Source organism: Hemitrygon akajei, chromosome 16 (assembly GCF_048418815.1).
Source record: "Hemitrygon akajei chromosome 16, sHemAka1.3, whole genome shotgun sequence".
Taxonomy (NCBI): domain Eukaryota; kingdom Metazoa; phylum Chordata; class Chondrichthyes; order Myliobatiformes; family Dasyatidae; genus Hemitrygon; species Hemitrygon akajei.
In genome coordinates, this window is record NC_133139.1 from 53054521 (window position 1) to 53080124 (window position 25604).

Consider the following 25604-nt stretch of genomic DNA (forward strand, 5'->3'; position numbering starts at 1 on the left):
AAATCTGCTCTGGTGTGAATCTGCTCTGGTGTGATTCTATTCTGGTGTGATTCTGTTCTGGTGTGATTCTGTTCTGGTGTGAATCTGCTCTGGTGTGAATCTGCTCCCATGTGATTCTATTCTGGTGTGAATCTGTTCCGGTGTGAATCTGCTTCGGTGTGATTCTGTTCTGGTGTGAATCTGTTCTGTTGTGAATCTGCTCTGGTGTGAATCTGCTCTGGTGTGATTCTATTCTGGTGTGAATCTGTTCTGGTGTGATTCTGTTATGGTGGAATCTGCCCTGGTGTGAATCTGCTCTGGTGTGATTCTGTTCTGGTGTGAATCTGCTCTGTTGTGAATCTGCTCTGGTGTGATTCTGTTCTGGTGTGATTCTGCTCTGGTGTGATTCTATTCTGGTGTGATTCTGTTCTGGTGTCATTATGTTCTGGTGTGAATCTGTTCTGGTGTGAATCTGTTCTGGTGTGATTCTGTTCTGGTGTGAATCTGCTCTGGTGTGAATCTGCTCTGGTGTGAATCTGCTCTGGTGTGATTCTGCTCTGGTGTGATTCTGTTCTGGTGTGATTCTGTTCTGGTGTCATTATGTTCTGGTGTGAATCTGTTCTGGTGTGATTTTATTCTGGTGTGATTTTATTCTGGTGTGAATCTGTTCTGGTGTGAATCTGCTCTGGTGTGAATCTGCTCTGGTATGATTCTATTCAGGTGTGATTCTGTTCTGGTGTGAATATGTTCTGATGTGAATCTGCTCCGGTGTGATTCTGCTCCGGTGTGATTCTATTCTAGTGTGAATCTGTTCTGGTGTGATTCTGTTCTGGTGTGAATCTGCTCTGGTGTGATTCTGTTCTGGTGTGAATCTGCTCTGGTGTGAATCTGCTCTGGTGTGATTCTGTTCTGGTGTGATTCTGTTCTGGTGTGAATCTGCTCTGGTGTGAATCTCCTCTGGTGTGAATCTGCTGTGGTGTGATTCAACTCTGGTGTGAATCTTCTCTGGTGTGATTCTGTTCTGGTTTCTATTTCTTGTTGCAATTTATATCCCAAATCCTGGCTACTGTTCGGGGCCCTGTGTGTAACTCCCATCAGGGTCTTTTTACTCTTGCAGTTTCTTTACTCTACCCACAAGGATTCTACACCTTCTGATCCTATGTCACCTGGTTCTGAGGATTTGATTTCACTTTTTACCAAGTAGCCATGCCAGGCCCTCTGCCCACCTGCCCGTCCTTTTGATAGAATATGTATCCTTGGATGTTAAGCTGTCAACCATAATTTTCTTACAAGCTCAGTGACACCCACAATGTCATACTTGCTACAAGATCATCTACCTTATTCTGTGTACTGTGGGCATTCAAATATAACACCTTCAGTCCTATGTTTGTCACCCTTTTTGGATTTTGTTTCCCTTTTACATTGCAACTATTCCACTACAGCAAGGTTGCCCTATCATTTGCCTATCCTTCCCGCAGTCTCAATACTCACTGCATTCACTTGTATACCAATCACCCCATCCTTAGCCCTATCACTTCAGTTCCCATCCCCCTGCCAAATTAGTTTAAACCCTTATCAACAGCTCTAACAAACCTCCCCGCAGGACATTGGCACCTTTCAGGATTCAGGTGTACCCTTTTTGTACTTCCCTAGATGATCCAGAAATCTGATACCCTGCCCTCAGCCACTCACTCATCTGTACTACCATCAAATTCCTGCCCTGGCTACAGGTGGTCATGGGAATAATCCAGCGTTTACTGCCTTGGAGGTCCTGCTCTTCAACCTCTTCCCTGACTCCCTATGCTCACTGTGCAGGACCTCTTCCCCTTTCCTATCTGACATTGGTGTCAATGTGCGCCACGTCCCCTAGCTGCTCACCTTCCTGCTTGAGAATATTCCACAGCCACTCTGACCCCAGCACCTGGGAGGCAACACACCATCCTGGCGTCTCTTTCATGGCCAGAGAATCTGCTATCTCACCCCCCTACCCGGCCCCAACTACTGAGACTATATCACTATTACTCTGCCTGCTGAGCCTCAGAGCTGGCCACAGTGCCACTGGCCTAGATTAGCGATGGATGGTGGTGTCTGGAGTGAGCTGCTAGACATAGTGCTCAAGGTGGATATAGTTACAACATTTAAAAGACTTTTGAACAATACAGCACAATACAGGCCCTTCAGCCCACAAAGTTGTGCCTACTTTTTTTTACCTGTTCCAAGATCATTCTCACCACATAGCTCTCCAATTTTCTTTCATCCGTGTGCCTAAGAGTCTCTTACATGTCCCTGCAGTCCCTGCCTCTGCCACGCTCCTGGCAGAGCACTGCACACACTCACGTGGGCAGGTACATGGGTTGGAAAGTTTAGAGGGAAATGGGAAAAATGCAAATGGGATTAGGTCAGGCATGGCCCAAATCAGGCTGAAGGGCCTGTTTCCATGCTGTATAGACTCCATGCTCTTTGCTTTGAGGAACAGATCAGCAAACATCAGGGCAAACTTCCCCTGCTCTGCTGATGCTCCTTGCATTGTGGTAAGCTGAATAAAGACCCTGGTGCTTGGTAAAAGCACTGAGCTGATAGAACCCATGTTGCAGCAGATCAGGGTGTTGGGAACAGACAGTGTGAGCTGTGATTATGTACTCACCCCATTCACACACAGCAGCAGCCCTTGGTTGCAGAGGGTGTGGTTCTCCTTGGGAGAAGAGTCTGGGCAGGCGGGGCTCACTCCATCACAGTGACTCTTGAAGGCACACTCCGTCTCTCCCCTGCACTGTTGATAACGAGGTGCCAGCACACACTGGGGACTACAGCAGGGCCCCTGAGTCGGACTGTAGAAGCATACAACATAATGAGAATTAGTATGGGTACTCAAGCATAATGTATCGCATGCACCCACTCACGTTTCAGTGTCTGCACTGAGTCAGTGGTTGTGAGGGAAGAAGGTGCATTAGACCTAGACCTCGGCAGTTTGATTGTTGCTGATCTACACTGAGCTATGCTTCCCTAATGCGCCAGTCCACCAGAGCCCCCAATTCCTCAATCTTTCCAAAATTCATCTACATCCACTGAATGGTTTTGCTTACCACACCCCCAGCACCCAGGACAAGGAACTGCAGAGATTCACCTCCCTCTACCTCCTCTTAGTATGCTGTCTTGTCATTGCTAATGAAGCCAACCACTGTCATCTGTGAACTTTCTGAGCCTATTTCTTTGGTAAGGACTCTCCACCACGCATTGATGACCCCTTCTCCTGTCTTCAACCCTCCTCCTCTTCCTGGACACCCCACCCTGGTCTTCTGTTTGCTCTGGACCTTTTCATTGCCAACTGCCGACGGGATATTAACTGTCTAGACTCTAACACTCCGCTCTCCGATTCCAACCTCACTCCTTCCGAATGCTCAGTTTTCCACTCCCTCTGCACTAATCCTAACCTCACCATTAAACCCGCAGATAAGGGAGGTGTTGTGGTTGTATGGAGGACTGACCTCTACCTTGCTGAGACCTGGCGCCAACTCTCACACACCTCCTCCTATTTACCCGTCGAACAGGACCCCACTAAGGAACACTAGGCCATTGTCTCCCACACCATGACTAACCTTATTGACTCTGAGGATCTCCCAGCCACCACCACCAACCTCATAGTTCCTGCATCCCACACCTCCCATTTCTACCCCCTACCCAAGATCCACAAATCCACTTGTCCAGGTAGACCCATTATTTCAACTCGTTCCTGCCCCACTGAACTCATATTCTGCATACCTCGACTCTGTTTTACCCCCTAGTTCAGTCCCTTCCAACCTACATCTGTGACACTTCACACGCTCAGGATCTTTTCAATGATTTCAAGTTCCCTGGCCCTATCATCTTATTTTTACTATGGATGTCCAGTCCTTCCACCACCCCCCCAACCAGGAAGTCCTCAAAGGTCTCCATCTTTTTTGAACACCAGACCTAACCAGTTCCCCTCAACCATCACTCTGCTCTGCCAAGCAAAACTTGTCCTCACTCTAAATAATTTCTCCTTTGGTTCCTCTCACTTCCTTCAAACAAAAGGTGTAGCCATGGGCACTCACATGGGTCCCAGCTATGCCTGCCTGTTTGTTGGCTAAGTGGAACAGTCCAAGCCTACAATGGTGACCATCCTGTACTTTTCCTCCGCTACATCAACAACTGCATTGGTGCTGCTTCCTGCACCCCTGCTGAAATTGTCGACTTCATCCACTTTGTCTCCAATTTCCACCCTGTCCTCAAATTTACCTGGCCCATTTCCAATACCTCCCTCCACTTTTTTGATCTCACTGTCTCTTTCTCTGGAGACAGCTTATCTACTGATGTCTATTATAAACCTACGGACTCCCACAGCTACCTGGACTATACCTTGTCCTACCCTCCTACTCAATTCATCTCAATTCCTCTGTCTCCGCCACATCTGCTTTTCAAATGAGGCTTTTCAAGGAGAAGTCCTCCTTTTTCAAACAGAGAGGCTTCCCTTCTTCCACCATCAACACAGCCATCAACCACATCTCTTCCATTTCACACACATTAACTCTTACCCCATTCTCCCACCACTCTACCAGGGATAGAGTTCTACTTGTCCTCACCTACCAACAGCCTTCGTGTCCAGCATGTAAATCTCCAAAACTTCTGCCACCTCCAACAGGATCCCACCACCACACACATCTTTCCCTCCCCTCTCCCCCACGTTCTGCTTTCCGCAGGGATCGCTCCCTATGCAACTCCCTTGTCCATTCGTCCCTCCCCACTGATCTCCCTCCTGGTACTTATCCTTGCAAGTGGAACGAGTGCTACACCTGCTCCTACACCTCCTCCCTCACTACCATTCAAGGCCTCAATCAGTTCTTCCAGGTGAGGCGATGCTTCACCTGTGAGTCTGTTGGAGTCATTTACTGTGTCCAGTTCTACTGGTGTGGCCTCCCGTATATCAGTGAGACCTGAGGTAGATTGGGAAACTGTTTCACTGAGCAACTACGCTATGTCCACAGAATAAGTGGGGTCTCCCAGTGGCCATCCATTTTAATTCCAATTCCCATTGCCATTCCGAAATGTCCATCCATGACCTCCTCCACTGCTGGGATAAGGCCACACTTAGATTGGAGGAGCAACACCTTATATTCCATCTGGGGAGCCTCCAACCTGATGGCATGAACTTTGATTTCTTGCCATCAACAGTGAACAATTTGAACAATGAGGGAACTGTAAAGGATCCAATGTAGCAGGAAGATGGGATTTAATGCAATCCATAACAAGCTGCTCAAAACACTTCATTACTGTTGAGAGCAGTGCCCCTGGACAGTAGTTGTTGAGGTAGCCTCCTCCCTGAACATCTTCCAGTCAGTATTTTCAAAACAGCTGAAGTTGTTACTTCTGGCCCGGTCTTTATCTCCCTCTTGGGCACCAAGAAGATGGTGGCCCCCTTCAATCCTGAGGGGACAGTTAGAGGTTGAAATGTCTGTTAACTGGGCTGCGCAGTCCCTCAGCACCCAAACTGGTAGGTTATCAAGCTCCACAGCTTTACATGAGCTGACACTGGCACGGGTCTTCCTTACATCAGCTGCTGCCTTTCTCACCGGAACATCGTTCCATGGATCAAACCCAGCATAAAAGATATTAAGCCTATCAGGAATAGGAGTGTCACTGTTGACACTTATAGTCCGTAATGGTCTGAATGCCCTGCTATATGCACCTTGTGTCTCTGGTGTCACAGAAATGGCTGTATATTCTCTCTAAATAATCCTATTTTACCTTCCTGATGGTGTGGGAAAGCTCAGCTCTTGCTAACCTGAGAGCTGTTTTATCCCCCCGATCTGAGGCAACATCCTGATCATCACTGCTGTCAGCCATGGCTTCTGATTTGTCCTCATATAACCAAAGGTCCCAACATACTAGACCACTGTTATTCTAAGATAAGGAATGCCTACCTTGCCAAGCCCAGACCGCATTTTGTGAAATCTGATCACTTGGCTGATCTTCCACTTGCACATAGGCAGAGGCTAGGCTCCAGAGATTAGGACAATAAAGAGGTGGTCACGAAGGCAGAGGAGTGGCTATGGAATTGTTTTAAGTCAGTGGACTGGGCCATGTCCAAGAACTCATCTGTGGATCTGAATGAATACACCACTGTTGTCACATACTTTATAAAAACAGTCATAGACAAGTGTGTCCCCACAAGATCATTTAGAGTCTTCCTCAACCAGTAGCCCAGGATGAACCATGATATCCACAAACTGCTGAGGGACAGATCAGAGGCATCCAAGTCTGGTGATGTCAGAAACGAGCCACGCTCCCGAATAATGGCTTCAAGACAAATTCAAGGAAACAAAGTTTATTAACAGTTCTGCAGAGCTGGGTGCCTTCAGAGAAGGGAACCCTGAACCTTACAGGGCAGCAGGTTTTATCCTTCTTCCTTACCCCTCCCCTCCCTGACTCGGGAGGTACACAGTCTTAGATTCAGTGTTTTCCCATTCCATATTTGGAGTTGTTTTTTACACATTTCTGTAAAACAATAGTCCATATCTCAGGACTTCAATGATTACAATCTTCGCATATCTGCTCTGTTTTCCACAAGCAGTTAATCTTGTCAGGCGCTTCTGCATTCCTGCTTATCAGACATAATTAAATCACATTTGTTTACTGACTTTAACCTCTTCCAAGCCCACGCACATCTTAATTTACTTCAACTCTCACAGGTGACAAAGAAAATTACAAGAGGTCGAGGTACAATCTCCAGAAAGCCATTTCATGGGTGAAGAGACAATTCCGGGCTAAACTTGGATAAATGAAGGACGCTTGACAGCTGTGGCGGGGCTTGAATGCTATCATCTCTTACAAAGTGAAATCAAATGACATAGGTGACAACAGAGCTTCACTTCCAGGTAAGCTCAATGTCTTCCATGCTCGCTTTTACTGTCAAATCATAGAGGAACCATCACGAACTCCATCCGATGTGAGAGCATCCTTCAGGAAGATGAACCCATGGAAAGCATCCAGCCCAGAGGGGTATCTGGACGTGTGCTAAAGACCTGTGCTGATCAACTGGCTGGAGAGTTCAATGAAATCTTTAACCTCTCACTTCGGCAGTCTGAGATACTCACAGCTTCAAGCAGGCTTCAATTATACTGTTGCCTAAGAAGAACGTGGTATCCTGCCTTAATGCCCATCGTCCAGTAGTACTTACAACCACAATGATGAAATGTTTTGAGAGGTTGGTTATGAAACATATCAACCCCCTGCCTGAGAAGCAACTTAGATCTGCTCCAATTTTACTACCAACACAACAGGTCCACAGCAGATGCCATTTCAATGGCTCTTCACTCAACCCTGGAACATCTGGACAGCAAAGATCCATACATCAGGATGTTCTTTATCGACTACAGCTCAGCATTCAATACTAATCAATAAACTTCAAGACATTGGCCTCAATACCTCCCTGTGTGCTTAGCCCACTGCTCTACTTACTTAAACTCCAATGCCATATTTAAGCTTGATAACAACACTACTGTCACGGGCTGAATCAAAGCAGGCAACTTTAAATTCCTTGATGTTATCATTCAAGAGGACCTGTACTGGGCCCAGCACATAAGTGCAATTACAAAGAAAGCATGGCAATCCACTACTTCTTTAGGAGTTTGTGAAGATTCCGCTTGACATCTAAAACTTCTGTAGATGGATGGTGGAGAGTATATTGACAGCCTAGTATGGAAACACCAATGCTCTGAACAGAAAAGCCCTCCCCACCACATCTACACAGGAAAGCAATGCTGAGCTAGCTCCTTCGAGCCAGGTCTTTTTCTCCTTTTGAACTGGTTTGACTGGTTTAATCAGTGGTCAGAGAAACCCACAGGATTCAATATTATGCTAATTCCTGCATACCAGGGTGGTGAGCAGCTTCATATTGCCTAGGGATGTTGGTATAAAGCAGGACTAATGTGTTCTCACCTTTGGTGGCAAAGGCAACATGCTGATAGGATTTAGGCAGGACTGTTTAAATGAGCATGATTGAAGTGGCTATTAACAATGAAGAAAACATCAGGGAGTGTGTCTGCAGGAAATTGATGATGCCATAGAGTTCACACAATGTGTTCCCAGCACCAGTGTGTATGGCTGAGGGGGGAGGGGTGTACACAGCCACAATCACCATAGCAGTGAACTCCTTTGGTAAATAGAATGGCCTGCACTTCATCATTAAGAACTCTACCAGAGATGATTCTCACCAATGGCAGATCCCCGAACAGTAGCTTCGAACTCATCTCACTAACTCACAAACTCAAGGAGGTATTAAAAGTCAATCCTTTTGTCCACATGGAACTCCAACCTCAAAACCCCACTGACAACTTACTGACCTGGAGGTGGGGGATGGGGCATACTCTCTGCAGGTCTGACATCCGACCACAGATGTCAGATAACGTCCACGCTGTTGGTCTTCGAACACAATTTATATTTACAAATCCATGGAAATTCTGGCTGCTTGTTACAATATAAGACCATGAGACATAGGGGATAGATGATTCAGATCGATGGGTTTTCTATACACTGTCAGTATAGATCTATAGAGTCTCTCAAAAGCAGAGGTGGTGGAGTATGTTCATGATCAACTTTTCTTGGTGCACAAATATATCAGTGTTGTCCTAATCTGCTCACCAGACAGTAAATCCAGCAGTAAAATGTCATCCTTTTTACCTACCACGGGAGTTCTCTGTGATCATTCTGATAGCAGTTTACATTCCACCTCAGGCCAATGACAAGCAGGCTTTAGATGATCTGAGTAATAGGATCAACATGCACGGAACAGCGCACCCTAACACCTTCACCATTGTTTTGGGAGATTTTAACCAGCAAGTCTGAAAAAATTCACTAAGCACCTCCCATCAACAGATCACTTGCAATACCAGAGGAAACAACACACTGAACCATTGCTACACCACCATCAAGGATGCCCTCACTTTGGGAAGTCTGATCACCTGGCTGTGCTTCTACTCCCTGAGTACAGGCAGAGACTGAAGACTGCAGCACCAGTAGTGAGGACCAAGAAGTTATGGACAAGGGAAGCACAGGAGCGCCTACAAGACTGCTTTGAATCGGTGAACTGAATTGTATTCAGGGATTCATCTTTGAATCTGAATGAGTATGCTGTGGATGAACCAAGAGGTATGTCATCTGCTGAAGGCTACATCTGTGGCATTCAAGTCTGGCAACCCAGGCCTGTACCAGAAAACCAGGTATGATTTGCAAAGGGCTATTTCAAGGGTGAAGAGACAATTTTGAACGAGTTTGGAGGCGACATCAGATGCACGACAACTCTGGCAGGGTTTGCAATACATTACTTCCTACAAAGTGAAACCCAATAGCATGAATGGCAGCAATGCTTCACTACCAGATGAACTCAATGCTTTCTATGCACACTTTGAAAGGGAGAACACGACAGCTGTGAAGATCCCTGCTGCACTTGATGACCCTGTGATCTCTGTCTCAGAAGCCGATGTTAGACTGACTTTAAAGAGAGTGAACGCTCGCAAGGCAGAAGGTCCTGATGGAGTACCTGGTAAGGCTCTGAAAACCTGTGCCAACCAACTAGCAGGAGTATTTAAGGACATTTTCAACCTCTCACTGCTACAACCTCTCACAAGCAAGTTCCCACTTGCTTCAAAAAGGCAACAATTATACCAGTGCCTAAGAAGAATAAGGTGGGCTTCCTTAATGACTATTGCCCGGTAGCACTCACATTGACAGTGATGAAATGATTTGAGAGGTTGGTCATGACTAGACTGAACTCCTGCCTCAGCATGGACCTGGACCCAATGCAATTTGCCTCTCACCACAATAGGTCAACAACAGGTGCAGTCTTGACGGCTTGCCAACATGGCTTTAGTCCACCTGGACAACATAAACACCTATGTCAGGATGCTGTTCATCGACTATAGCTCAACATTTTAACACCATCATTCCCACAATCCTGATTGAGAAGTTGCAGAACCTGGGCCTCTGTACCTCCCTCTGCAATTAGATCCTTGACTTCCTAACCAGAAGACCACAGTCTGTGCAGATTGGTGATAACATACCCTCCTCGCTGATGATCAACACCGGCGCAACTCAGGGGTGTGTGCTTAGCCCACAGCTTTACTCTCTATATACACACAACTGTGTGGCTAGGCATAGCTCAAATACCATATATAAATTTGCTGGTGACACAACCATTGTTGGTAGAATCTCACGTGGTGACGAGAGGGCGTACAGGAGTGAGATATGTCAACTAGTGGAGTGGTATCGCAGCAAAAACCTTGCACTCGACATCAGTAAGACAAAAGAGCTGATTGTGGACTTCAGGAAGGGTAAGATGAAGGAACACATACCATTCCTCATAGAGGGATCAGAAGTGGAGAGACTGAGCAGCTTCAAGTTCCTGGGTGTCAGAATCTCTGAGGATCTAACCTGGTCCCAACATATTGATGTACAGTAGTTATAAAGAAGGCAAGACAGTGGCTATACTTTATTAGGAGTTTGAAGAGATTTGGCATGTCAACAAATACACTCAAAAACTTCTATAGTTATACCATGGAGAGCATTCTGACAGGCTGCATCACTGTCTGGTATGGAGGGGCTACTGCACAGGACCAAAAGAAGCTGCAGAAGGTTGTAAATCTAGTCAGCTCCATCTTGAGCACTAGCCTACAAAGTACCCAGGACATCTTTAGGGAGCAGTATCACAGAAAGGCAGCGTCCATTATTATGGACCCCCCAGCACCCAGGGCATGCCCTTTTCTCACTGTTACCATCAGATAGGAGATACAGAAGCCTGAAGGCACACACACAGCAATTCAGGAACAGCTTCTTCCCCTCTGCCATCCGATTCCTAAATGGACATTGAAGCTTTGGACACGAGCTCACTTTTTTTTAATATACAGTATTTCTGTTTTTGCACTCTTTTAAAATCTATTCAATATATGTAATTGATTTACTTGTTTATTTATTATTATTATTATGTTTTATTTTATTTAATAATATTATTTTCTCTCTGCTAGATTGTGTATTGCATTGAACAGCTGCTGCTAAGTTAACAGATTTCACGTCACATGCCGGTGATAATAAAGCTGATTCTGATTCTGAGCAGAATTAAGCCATTTGGCTCATCAAGCCTACTCTGCTATTCCATCATAGCTTATCTATTATCCTCATTTGTCTGTGTTCTCTCTGTAACCTTTGACACCTTTATCCATCAAGAGCCTATCAAACTCTGTTTTAAATGTATGCAGTAACTTGGCCCCCACAGCCATCTGCGGCAATAAGTTTCACAGATCTCGGTCCTAAAAGAACATCCTTCTATTTTGAGGCTGTGCCCACTGGTCCTAGACTTCACCCAGTACAGGAAATATCCTCTTCATGTCCATGTTATCTAGACCTTTCAATAGGTTTCAATGAGATCTCCCTCTTCATTCTTCTAAATTCCAGTGAGTACAGACCCAGAGCTATCAAATGCCCTTCGTAGATTAACTCTATAATTCCCAATTAATTCTTGTAAACTTCCTCTGGACCCTCTCCAATACCAGCACACCCTTTCTTAGACAACATGCCCAGAACTGCTCACATTGCTGCACGTGCAGTCTGACCATTGCCTTATAAAGACTCATCTTAGGATAAATTTTCTCCCTCATGCCTTTTGGCCTTTTGCTGCCAGATGGTCTGAGGTAAACGATCAGTGAGATCACCAAGTGAGATCCCCAATCTCCCTCCCCACCCCAGTGTTATTCACAAGTAGTGTGCAGAAAAAGTGCTGCAGTACTACACTCACCAGAAGCAGTTGCTTGTCAATATTCTTGGTGAGGTCCTGCCAGGGCTCTGCACAACTGGGACAAGGTGAATCGTGTGTTCAAGATTAGCATGCCCTATGCTGACCTAACTGTTACTGCCAATGCATGAATCAGTGATTCAGGATACCTGTGTCCCTCTGTACACCATCTCCCTTCTATCCCACTCTTCATCCTCCTGAAGGATGAACTCACACTGCTCCATTCGGAGGATGCCAGCAGACCACTTGACAGGGAAACCACAAGTGACAAGTTTGCTGTAGCTCATCAAATGGACCGGATGATGTGGTGTATTCGGGCTTTCAGACGGCCTCTGAGAAGATGCCAGAAGAGAGAGTAAATGAAAGTGGAGATGATAAACTGGCCTGATCAGGGATTGGGTAATAGAGCAGGGACAATCAGTTCAGGAGGGAACGGAATGTGACCAGTTGGGTGATGCAGGGAAGGGGGCTGAGATCCAGCTGTTCACACTCATTGGCAGGTCATTCCCAACATCTGGCTCTGCATGGCAAGAAATGAGTTATACAGACAGGGGAACGAGACATTCTACTCTGACCCAGATACATGGTAGAGGGAGTTGGCCAAGTATGATAACACTTCCAAATGTGACAAGACATAAGGCACAAGAGCAGACCAAACATGGTGTCAGATCAGCCAGTTGTAATCCAGGGGTATTCAACATTCTGAAGAGCCAAGAGTCAAAAAATTGTCTAGGTGATTTGTAAGGTGCTACACACCAATCACACCACACCACACCCCACCCAACCATCTATGAGTTCCACATTGACTTGAGCAGTGACCTCAGAACCAACAGACCAGAGGACCCAAGGGATGGATCACACATTTGGACTGGAACTGTCAGGAGAGCAGAAATCCAGATGTGGAGAATCTATACTTCACAAACCTTATGTGAGAGAGAGGGAGAGAGGGGAGTGGAAAGGGAGAGAGAGAATACAAAGAGAGAGGGAGAGGGAGAGATTGGGAGACAAAGAGAGAGAGGAGAGAGAAAGGGAATGATAAAGATAGAGGGAAAGAGTGGGAGAAATGGAGCGAGATGGAGAGAGTGTTAGAGAGAAAGGAAGGGAAGAGGGAGAGGGGGGAGAAAAGGAGGTGAGGGAGAGAGAATGAATAGGAGAGAGCGGAAAAGAGAGTGAACAAGAGTGAGCAACACACACAAAATGCAGGAGGAACTCAGCAAGTCAGGCAGCATCTAAGAAAAGAATACAGTCGGTGTTTTGGGCTGAGACTCTTTGGCTGTTGCTCAGATTTCCAGCATCTGCAGATTTTCTGTTGCTTGTGATTGGGTTACTACACTGCAAAGTCTCTTCCAGGGATGCCTACCCTAAAGAAGTTTAAATCCTCCTTTCGACAGGAATTCCGTGAAACCCTCTCTCCCTGCCGCTCTCTGACTCTTTGAACACGTGCCTACCCAGACCTGCTACTACAGCCATGTATCTTTTCTGGGAACTTGCCTTTACTTCCATGACCTTCTGTCTCTTTCACCAATCAACTTCCCAGCTCTTTACTTCATCCTTCCCCCTGCCGGTTTCACCTATCACCTTGTGTTTCTCTCTCCCCACTCCCCCCCCACCTCTGAAATCTGCTCCTCAGCTTTTTTTCCAGTCCTGATGAAATGTCTTGGCCCGAAACGTCGACTGTACTCTTTTCCTAGATGTTGCCTGGCCTGCTGAGTTCCTCCAGTATTTTGTGTGTGTTGCTCGGATTTCCAGCATCTGCAAATTTTCTCTTGTTTGTGAGCAAGAATGATACAGGAAATATCGCAGGGAGGAAGGGCAACACCACAGGTGTTGTCACTGGAAGTGGAAGGGATTGGGGAAGAGTGAATGAGCACCTGTGGCAGGAGATGGAAACGGACATCATGGATTTGGAGCCACCATTGGACAATGGAAGACCTGGTCAGAGGGATATGTCAGCCCTCAGTTACTGTAACCCCTCAGCAATAGCAGTTTGTGTAGAAGGTGGGATGGCCTACCTACATTGCTTGTCTGGCTTTAGCTTACAGGATTTATCTTTGGAATTATTGGCACCGTAGCAACAGGGATCGTTGGTGTTGTCTCCGACATCGCACTCCTCTCCCTCCTCCACCAGCTGATTCCCACAGATTGGCTGTCCACTCTCTGTAAAATAAAGCAGACACATCATGTCACTTCCTCCTGAAGTGAAACCTCCTCCTTTACCACAGAAGGTGGAGCAACGGAACTGAGACCACAATGGGAACACATCAGAAACACACCAGGAATGCACACGCACTGAAACTACACTGGGACCACACTGGGAACACACTGAGAACACACAGACAGACAGACAGACATACTTTATTGATCCCGAGGGAAATTGGGTTTTGTTACAGTCGCACCAACCAAGAATAGTGTAGAAATATAGCAATATAAAACCATAAATAATTAAATAATAATAAGTAAATTATTCCAAGTGGAAATAAGTCCAGGACCAGCCTATTGGCTCAGGGTGTCTGACACTCCAAGGGAGGAGTTGTAAAGTTTGATGACCACAGGTAGGAATGACTTCCTATGACACTCAGTATTGGGGCATCTCGGTGGAATGAGTCTCTGGCTGAATGTACTCCTGTGCCTAACCAGTACATTATGGAGTGGATGGGAGTCATTGTCCAAGATGGCATGCAACTTGGACAGCATCCGCTTTTCAGACACCACCGTCAGAGAGTTCAGTTCCACCCCCACAACATCACTAGCCTTACAAATGAGTTTGTTGATTCTGTTGGTGTCCGCTACCCTCAGCCCCAGCACACAACAGCAAACATGATAGCACTGGCCACCACAGACTCGTAGAACATCCTCACCATCATCTGGCAGATGTTAAAGGACCTCAGTCTCCTCAGGAAGTAGAGACGGCTCTGACCCTTCTTGTAGACAGCCTTAGTGTTCTTTGACCAGTCCAGTTTATTGTCAATTTGTATCCCCAGGTATTTGTAATCCTTCACCATGTCCACTCTGACCCCTTGGATGGAAACAGGGGTCACCGGTGCCTTAGCCCTCCTCAGGTCCACCACCAGCTCCTTAGTCTTTTTCACATTAAGCTGCAGATGATTCTGCTCGCACCATGTGACAAAGTCTCCCACCGAAGCCCTGTACTCAGCCTCATCTCCCTTGCTGATGCATCCAACTATAGCAGAGTCATCAGAAAACTTCTGAAGATGGCAAGACTCTGTGCAATAGTTGAAGTCCGAGGTGTAGATGGTGAAGGGAAAGGGAGACAGGACCGTCCCCTGTGGAGCCCCAGTGCCACTACCACTCTGTCTGACACACAGTGTTGCAAGCGCACGTACTGGGGTCTGCCAGTCAGGTAATCAATAATCCATGACACCAGGGAAGCATCCACCCGCATCACTGTCAGCTTCTCACCCAGCAGAGCAGGGCGGATGGTGTTGAACACACTGGAGAAGTCAAAAAACATGACCCTCACAGTGCTCGCCGGCTTGTCCAGGTGGAGCGTACTGGGAACACACTGAGAATGCACATACACTGGGACCACACCAGGACCATTCTGGGAACACACCAAGAATGCACACACATTGGGACCATACCAGGAACACACGGGGACCACACCGGGAACAGTCTGGAAACATACCAAGAAGACAGCAGAAACACACTGGGATCCCATGGGACCACACTGGGGGTATACTGGGACCAGGACCACACCCATCAAGGCTACCTAGGGTCAGCAACAGAATACACCTCACCACACATCACTTCTCACTCCCCTCACTCATTAAACTCACCACACCTGCAGACAAAGGTATACAAAGATACAGAGAGCACAGACATGGTAGGTAACAAGACATTTCTCCCGATAGATGAGGTCTAAAACCAGAGCATGTGGGCTTATGATGAAGATACAGGTTTAAAAGCAATCGGGGAAGAATTCAGCCAGCTCATTAAAAACCCCTGAGAATTCCATGGTGCTCAGATCTCTCCCTGATGATAGTGAGGGCTGAGGGAATCCCAAGGACGTTGGCCCCTTCTTTCTCATTGAACCCTGAGAACATTACAGTCACGTAGAGAGCTGTCTGTCCGTACGGGCCTGTGGACTCCCCAACCTCGCAGTCCAGCGAGCCCCATGCCCACCTCCCTCTTACCCTCGAAGCACTGGTCCTTCTTTTCCAGCAGTGCCTTGCTGATGTGCCGGATCGTACACGGGGACAGCTTGTCGTTATTGTATTCAAGTCCATTGGAAGCAAAGGGAAACATCAGGTAATTTCCACCACTACTCTGGGAATCCGAGGATTCTGGTGGAATGCATTCCTCGCCCTCATCGTGCTGGGAAGAAAGAAATCAGAAGCTGGATGAACCTTGCATAAGACTGTTCTTCCATCCAACATCCTTTCATCTGTCAAATCTCTAGGGAAAGATAATTTGGCAGATTAAAGTCAGGGCCAGTTTAAACAGAATGATAAATGAGGAAGTATTGCCAATGGGTAAAGACCCACCTAGCTCAGAGCACAGACTTAGAGAACTAAAGACAACCTGCAGAAAGATATTTTCCCACAGTTTATGATTTTACAATTGAAAATTACCCTGTGGGTTCAGATTCACGGGCACAACCTTCAAAGGAGTGCTGCATGAAAGGACGTTGTGACTGACCCGAATGGCTTTAAGGTAATTTTGGGCTGGTACATTATCCAGTTACTTGCCCCTCTTGCTTGGACTGTTATCAAAAGCTCGTGAATGAAACTTCTCTCTACAGCAGCCTGATCAGGAAAGTTTGCCCTGCAGTGGCTATTGATCCTAGAGTGCCAGTACCTTCTGACCTCATTTCATCAGTGACAGACCTACACACATTCAGTGAATGTTCTGTTTAATCATAGCACAGACACTTTCACCACCCACACTGTCTCAACTTGTGGGAGTCTGAACTCCATTTATTCTCCTCAGCACCACCTCTCTGGGAAATCCATTCATCTCATAGGAAAATCGGAATGTCTCTTACTCTGGCCACGCTGTCTCCCTGACACTGAGGACACTGTCTCCTTGACCCAGGGCCTATTGTCTCCCTTACTCTGGGTACATTGTCTCCCTGCCCTCAATATGTCATTCAAGTTGGAACCACACTGCCCAGTATGCAAAGAGTTCTATCCACTTCCGATAGGGATGTCTCCTTACATATGTGTTACATTCATTTTATGATGTCCCTGGTGTGTTTGGATTAATTGAACCGTAGTGTGATAACACTTGCAGAAAGCCTGCAGCACCCACTCCCACGTGAACACACAATTCATATGTACAGGACACTTGTCACATGTTGGACATTTACATTGCTTGTATACTCAGCCACTCCAGAGGTCGGTAGCCCAGTGTCTGCAAGCCTGGGGCCCTGGTCTGGAGGTTGGAAGCCCGTCTGTGTGTGTAGTGGGTGTGAGGTGTGGAAAATGGTTTTTGTTGTTGCTGCTTGCTGTATGGTGGCTGCACATCATTCTGAGCATTGCGGGCATGCTATGTTGATGCCGGAATGTGCGGTGACACTTGTGGCCTGTACCTAGCACAGTTAATGCAAATGACACATTTCACTGTATGTCCCACTGTACATGTGATCAATAAATAAATCTAGCCTCATCTAATTGAATCTCATACTCACAGGTGATCCAAGGCTATGGCCAAGCTCATGCGCAAGAGTGATGTGGATCATTTTCAAAGGGATGTGTACACCATACTTCTGTAGTGTGATGAGACCAGTGTTGTGAGTTGGGGAGCAGATCCCACCAGAGGTTCCTAAAAAGAAAAGACTGTTTAGTCAGTGAGGTTGTCAGAGGACAGACTAGTCTCGAGCACCAGATCCTGGGTGTCCATGAAAGAATCCACAGCAGGAGGATATATTTCAAGTAATTCAAAGAAAATAGAAAGGAGTCAGAACTCAGCTTCCAGTAAATGGGGAGGAAACTGAAAAGGATGATGAATACAAGGCAGAGTTGGTATATTTGAATTCATGCAGTATACGGAACAAGATAGCGCAGTTAGAGATTGGCAGGACTGAATCGTGGCTGAAAGAAGATCACAGTTACTTTACTTTACTTTATTGTCACCAAACAATTGATACTAGAGCGTACAATCATCACAGCAATATTTGATTCTGTGCTTCGCGCTCCCTGGAGTACAGATCAAAGTAAATATAATAAAAATTTAAATTATAAATCATAATTAGAAAATAGAAAAGGGAAAGTAAGGTAGTGCAAGTTAGGTCCGGATATTTGGAAGGTACGGCACAGATCCGGGTCAGGATCCGTTCAGCAGTCTTATCACAGTTGGAAAGAAGCTGTTCCCAAATCTGGCCGTACGAATCTTCATGCTCCTGAACCTTCTCCCGGAGGGAAGAGGGACAAAAAGTGTGTTGGCTGGGTGGGTACTGCTCCGACAGCGTGTGGTGTAAAGTGAGTCCAAGGATGGAAGATTAGTCTGTGTGATGTGTTGGGCTATGTTCACGATCTTCTGCAGCTTCTTCAGGTCTTGGACAGGACAATTTCCATACCAGGTTGTGATGCACCCTAGAAGAATGCTTTCTACGGTGCATCTATAAAAATTAGTGAGGGTTTTAGTGGACAGGCTAAATTTCTTCAGCTTTCTCAGGAAGTAAAGGCACTGGTGGGCCTTCTTGGCGGTGGACTCTGCTTGGTTAGACCAAGTCAGGTCATTTGTGATATTCACCCCCGAGGAACTTAAAGCTTTTCACCTGTTCCACCTGCGCACCACCGATGTAGATGGGGTCATGCGGTCCGCTACTCCTTCTGAAGTCAACAACCAATTCCTTCATCTTGCTGATGTTGAGGGATAGGTTATTGTCTTCACATCATGCCACCAAGTTCTTAATTTCTTCTCTGTACTCCGACTCATCATTACCCAAGATACGACCTACAATTGTGGCATCATCAGCAAACTTATACATTGAGTTCGATGGAAACTTGGCTACACAATCATGGGTGTACAGTGAGTACAGCAGGGGGCTGAGTACACAGCCTTGTGGGGCACCGGTGCTCAGAGTGATTGTAGAGGAGAGCTTGTCCCCTATTTTTACAGCCTGGGCCCTGTCTGTGAGGAAGTTGAAGATCCAGCTGCAGATCTGAGTGCTAAGGCCCAGGTTCCGGAGCTTAGGAATCAGTTTATTTGGAATGATGGTATTAAAGGCAGAGCTGTAGTGGATGAAAAGGAGCTTTACATATGTGTCTTTATTCTCCAGGTGTTCTAAGGAGGAATGTAGTGCCAGAGAGATGGCATCTGCCATTGACCTGTTGCTCCAGAAGGCGAATTGCAAAGCGTCGAGGTTGACCGGTAGGTTATGGTTGATGTGTGCCATAACCAATCGCTCAAAGCACTTCATAGCAATTGATGTTAGAGCCACAAGTCATTCAGGCATGCCACCTTGCTTTTCTTCGGCACTGGGATTATCGTTGCCTTCTTAAAACATGAGGGGATCTTAGACTGAAGCAGGGAGCTGTTGAAGTTGGGAACAGGCAGGTAGACAGAGGAGTTTGGATTATTCTGTTAGTTAAAAATACAATCAAATCATTAGAAAGAGGGGGCATAGAATCAGAAGATGTCGAATCCTTGTGGGTAGAGTTAAGACACTGCAAGGGTTAAGAGACCCTGATGGGAGTTATACAGTATACATGTCTCCAAACAGTGTGATTTATCCACACAATTCCCTCAGATAAATTCACACACAACATAAGATCATAAGACGTGGGAGCAGAATTAGGCTACTCAGCCCATCGAGTCTGCTCCACCATTCCTTCATGGCAGATGATGGATCCCACTCAACCCTATACACCTGCCTTCTCGCCATGTTCTTTGATGTCCTGACCTATCAGGATACCATCAACTTCCACCGTAAATATATGCACGGACTTGTCCTCCACCGCAGTCTGTGGCGGAGCATTCCACAGGCACCCACCCCTCCGTACAGCACTCCAGAACATCCACACACATCACACAAAGTGAGTTATGCACACCTCCCTGTTAACTGGAACTGCAACCGTATTCTCAGGTCCTCTTACTCACTTAATCATTCATGTATATGTGAGTTCCCTCCCCAATTCTGTTTACATCCCTCCCACATCCTATCCAAGCCCCTCCCTCAAAAGCATCTTCATCCAACGGTTCCACATCCCTCGATGTTTGTCAACCCAGTATATAAGTACCCTCAATGTAACTGAGTCACAGATCAGGCCCTTAAGGCCACTAGGCCCATACTGATCATCAGGAACCTGTTGTACTAACCCCATCTGCTTGCATTTCATAGGAAACATTTCCGACTGTATACCCCAAAAATTCCCCCTCTTAATTTTGTATACCTGTTATCTCTGCCTCTCCAAGGAAAACAAACCCCAGCCTACCCCATCCCTCGTCACAGCAAAACCACTCCATTGCAGGCAACATCCTGGAGAATCTCCTCTCCAGTCCAGTCACGCCCTATGGTGTGGAAAATAGAACTGCACGCAGTACTCCACCTGTGGCCTAATCAGTGTTTAGCCTACTGTCTATCGGTGAGACACGATGTAGATTGGGAGACTGCTTTGCTAAGCACCCATGCTCCATCTGCCAGAAAAAGTGGGATCTCCTAGTAGCTACTCATTTCAATTCTACTTCCCATTCCAATTCCTACACATCAGTCCATGGCCTCCTCTAATGCCACAACAAGGCCACACTCAGGTTGGTGGAGCAACACATTATATTCTGTATGGGTAGCCTCCAACCTGATGGCATGAACATCGATTTCTCGAACTTCCAGTAATTGCCCCCTACCCTTCACCATTTCCCTCCCTCACTTTTTTCCTTACTTGCCCATCACATCTCTCTGGTGCTCTTCACCATTCCCTCTTTTCCATGGTCTTCTATCCTCTCCCATTAGATTCCCCCTTCTCCAGCCCTGTATTTCTTTCACCTATCAATTTCCCAGCTCTTTACTTCACTCCTCCCCCTCTCCCAGTTTCACCTATTACCTGCCACTTTGTACTACATCCTTCCCTCTGCCCACCTTTTCACTCTGATTTCTCATCTGTTTTTCCAGTCCTGATGAAGGCTCTTTGCCTGAAACATCACTGTTTATTCATTTTCACAGATGCTGCCTGGCCTGTTAAGTTCCTCCAAAATTTTGTGTCTGTTGGCTTGGATTTCCAGCATCTGCAGATTTTCTTGTGTTTGCGATGTTTTATAAAATTTAATGCACTGCTTTTGTATTCAATGCCCTGGCTCGCAAAGGCAAGTATCCTTCTTCACCACCCTACCGACTGATGCTACTGCCTTCAGGGATTGTCAGAGTTGAACACCAAGATCCTCCAGCACTCCCAAGGATTCTGCCATTCCCATTCATTGTATATGACCTGTCCTTACCAGCCTTCCCAAAGGGGATCAGCTCACACTTATTGGGATTAACTTCCACCCACCATTGCTCATCTACTGATCAATGTTGCATGTTGCTCCCTAAAGGACCCACACTTCCCCTTATTATACTTGGGATTTTCCTTCCTCTACCAGTGATACTTCACGCACCTTCTTTGCCCTCGTAATTTTTAAGAAACCACCCTCCTCACATTCCTGCATTCCTGAAGGTCCACCACATTTTCAATTCAAACATCTTAAACACAGACGCGCACAGACTAATGTGCAGACACATAGACATGCATACATACACAAACACATATATTTATACACATACGAGTATGTGCACACACATACACACACCCAAACTCACAGACACAGATGCTCACATAGACATGTGTGCACAATCGTACACACACACAGACTGGCTACAAACAGCAGTAAGTCAAAGCATGTATTCTCACTGGGCAAGCACACAGTCTCACCAACGGACACCCACACCCGTTGAAACACAGATACATCTTCACTCTCTGACTTCCACACACATTCACAGACAGAGTCACACACATACAAAAATAGAAAAAATTGGGAAAACTCAGCAAATCAGGCAGCAGCTGTGGAGAGAGGAACAGTTAAACCATCAGAACTGAGAAAGAGAGAGTAAGTTAGTCTGGGTGTTAGTGAAGTTGAGGGAGTTTCTGATGGGGAGGAGACCACAGCCCCATGCCTTCACTTATTACCCCAGCAGAAGACAGCACTGCTTAGTGCTATTAGGCTACATAGCCTGCCCAGTTCCTGGCCCAGGAAGACTACCTGCTGCTGATCTTGCCTTGTGCATTCTTCAACCCTTACCAGTGACAGTTCTACCAGCTCCAGTTTAACTTACCTGGTTTTGCCTGCCAGGCAATTCCCAGAATGCCATTGTAATCGCGGTCTGTCAGAAGGTAGGAGAGACAGTAATCGCTCCAGTCGTTCAGAGAGAACAGGTCCAGGAGTTTCTCCACACTAAGGAAGCGGCTGTGAAGGGGGTTGGTTTCATTGTATTCAGTGTCAATCTAAAGTTCAAAAGTTCAAAGTTCAGGTTGAAAAGGAAGATCCATTTCCAGTGAGGCTTCCCCCCGGCCAGTGCCTTGTGTTAGTGATACCTGTCCCTGGATGGGAGTTAGAATGAACATAGAACAATACAGCACAGTACAGGCCCTTCGGCCCACAATGTTGTGCCGACCCTTAAACCCTGCCTCCCATATAACCTTCCACCTTAAATTCCTCCATATACCTGTCTAGTAGTCTCTTAAATTTCACTAGTGTATCCAATAACACAACATGATTCAGAGGGCATTAACTTACAGTGTGATAACACTTGTGTTTCAGGTGATAGAGGTCTAAATGCCCTGCTGGAGGCCATAAGGACACAAAAGGAAATAAAAAGTTTCAAGATGTAACAACATTGCATTGCATCTCTTCCTAAAAAAGAGACTCAAATCTTCATTGCAGTATCATTCTCTTATGAGGGCTTTCAAAAATAGCATTGAAGGCAAGGCTAATGATTATGGTGACCATCTCTATTTCCTCAAACTAGGTTACCCTAGAGAACTTGTCAAAAGTTGCCAGCAAGAGGAAGAATATCTAAAAGCTCAAGCTTTACTACAGGAATATTTTAGTCTTTAAGATTACAGTCTTTTTTTTTAAAGGTTGTTGCAAATGCTATGGAAGACATGTAGGATATGTGTGAGCCAAAGATGCCTGCTAATATGACTACTGTCATATATAAATTACCCCTAAACTTACATGAGATTTGGAGTTCAGCGGTCTGTAAACTGCAAGAAAGGTGCAATGTAAGGTTACCTTCACTGACATGGTTGTTTTTATTGGAAGACAAGTGAAGATTACTACACACACAGTGCTTGGGAAAAAAACTCAAGGCTACATCACTGGCAGTAAGTAAAGATGTGAACAAAACCGGATTACAAATTCATTCTAAGACTAGACAAAGCAGCTTGGCCACTGCTGTTGCTACTGTGAAAATTAAAGCTAAAACTGAGCCCAGAAATAATGACTTGGTTTGCCTATTATACTGGTATGAACATACTTTGGATTTGTGCTCTCGGTTGGTGAAAAAGTTTCATAAGGAGAAGATTGCCTTCCTCATTCAATGTCTGTAGTGAGATGCTGAAGATGTTCTATAGGTCAGTTGTGGAGAGCGCCCTCTTCTTTGTGGTGGCGTGTTGGGGAGGAAGCATTAAGAAGAGGGACGCCTCACGTCTTAATAAGCTGGTAAGGAAGGCGGGCTCTGTCGTGGGCAAAGTACTGGAGAGTTTAACATCGGTAGCTGAGCGAAGGGCGCTGAGTAGGCTACGGTCAATTATGGAAAACTCTGAACATCCTCTACATAGCACCATCCAGAGACAGAGAAGCAGTTTCAGCGACAGGTTACTATCGATGCAATGCTCCTCAGACAGGATGAAGAGGTCAATACTCCCCAATGCCATTAGGCTTTACAATTCAACCGCCAGGACTTAAGAACTTTTTAAAAGCTATTATTAATGCTTTTTGAGATAGTGATTTAGATGCATATCATATTTTTTTACTGAGTTAAGTATTGTATGTAATTAGTTTTGCTACAACAAGTGTATGGGACATTGGAAAAAAAGTTGAATTTCCCCATGGGGATGAATAAAGTATCTATCTATCTATCTAAAAGAAAATGGTGTCTTTCTAAAAGAAAAGAAATTGGCTGTTTGTGTACCCGACACTTCAACAAGGGTTGCAAGAGGCATCTTTCATCCCTGGGAAGCATCCCAGCACACTCCAGGGATCTCCAGGAATGGTTTCACCTGAAGCATACACATTTGCTGGAAATTGATTCAGACATTAACTGCTGATAGGGGCAAATACACCTAAGACATTGGAGCTATTGCAAGTGATTCACAGTGTTAATGATGGACCCTATACAATCAGAACACTGCTGGGTTAGACTGTTAATGGATCATTCAAAGGAGGCTATGGTGGTAGAAGAGACCACGCTCGGCCAGAGGTAACAGTTAATAGGATTTCAGTTTTGTGCTTGGGTGAACTTTGACAGCAGCAATTGAAGTCCCTGAATGCAGACAGGAGGAACAACCTGATTGGTCAAGAGAAGATCACAAGTTCATGGAGCTGGTGGAAGATTCGGCAAAACTGGTGGATGGTCTGTACCAGATTGGTTTAACTTTGAGAAAGAAAGATGTTAATATACCTAATAACAGGAGGATTGCTGAGTAGTGTGCTCTGAATCTAAGGAAAAGGTTCAAGAAAGATTAGTCATTTCACGCTGCTGACATAGCTTGCATGAAGGATGTCATCTTCAAAGGTTATGCCAAAAGAATGCCAGTAGAGGATCTGGAATGTAGTGATGGGAATGTCTGGTATATTCCACATCACGTATGTCTATCACCCCAAGAAAGGTAAATTTTGTGTTGAGTTTGACTGTGGAGCGACCTTCCAGGGAATGACACCTAATGCTCAGTTGTTACAAGGACCTGATCAGAATTCATAACACAAGATCATAACCAGATTCATGATTCATAACCAGATCAGAAAAGAAACAGTAGTGATCATGTTGGACATTGAATCAATGTTTCATCAGGTTAAGGTGCCAGCAGAAGATGCAGACCTACTCTGGTTTCTCTGGTGGCCTGATGACGACCTCAGTGAAGATACGGTGTTACATCTCTTTGGAGCAACTTCACTGAGTTGTGCCAATTTTGCTCTTAGGAGGTAAGCAGAAGACAATGAAGGGCAGTTCAGCTGCAAGATGCTGAATAAGATTCTGCATTGCTTCTGTGTTAATGACTGCCTGGTGTCAGAGCCCTCTGAAGAAAAGGCATTGTCTCACTATCATGACTTTGTATGATATACCATATGTATATATATATATATATCTATACACACATACACCTTATATATACCTTATATACCGTATATCCATATAACCATATAACAATTACAGCACGGAAACAGGCCTGGTTTATGAAAAAGGTTAAAAAAGCTTATAAACATAAACTCATAAACTTTTTCTGTTCTGAAGGTGTTTTTTGACTCATGAAATGGATAACCAGCAGACATAGTGTGGTATCTGTTATACCAGAAGAATGAAGAGCAAAAATATGAAGGTTTGGATTTGGATCAAATATTCCTCTGGTGGAGAGTGTATTCCTTTGTTGGAGGTATGCAATGGTGTCTTCAGTCTGAGACTTTCAAGTTAAAGATCACAATCCAGGATAGACCGTTAACCATAAGGGGGATCCTCTCCACAGTTAGTTCTGTCTGTGACCCTTTAGGAATCATGAGTCAATAGACAATAGGTACAGGAGTAGGCCATTTGGCCCTTCAAGCCATCACCGCCATTCAATGTAATCATGGCTGATCATCCACAATCAGTACCCCGTTCCTGCCTTCTCCC

General features: G+C 45.6%; 1 protein-coding gene across 3 annotated transcripts in view; it reads right to left on the minus strand.

Annotated features, from left to right (window-relative positions):
• The window catches only part of LOC140740048 (disintegrin and metalloproteinase domain-containing protein 10-like), a 710477-nt gene that overhangs the window by 511481 nt on the left and 173392 nt on the right, over positions 1-25604 (minus strand). For all 3 annotated transcript variants that reach the window (XM_073068877.1, XM_073068876.1, XM_073068875.1), the window contains exons 8-12: positions 22050-22218; positions 17430-17563; positions 15934-16114; positions 13792-13936; positions 2624-2807 (exon numbers count right to left, since the gene is read on the minus strand). In XM_073068877.1, coding sequence (XP_072924978.1) covers positions 2624-2807; positions 13792-13936; positions 15934-16114; positions 17430-17563; positions 22050-22218 — 813 coding nt within the window. The remainder of the gene's footprint in view (positions 1-2623; positions 2808-13791; positions 13937-15933; positions 16115-17429; positions 17564-22049; positions 22219-25604) is intronic.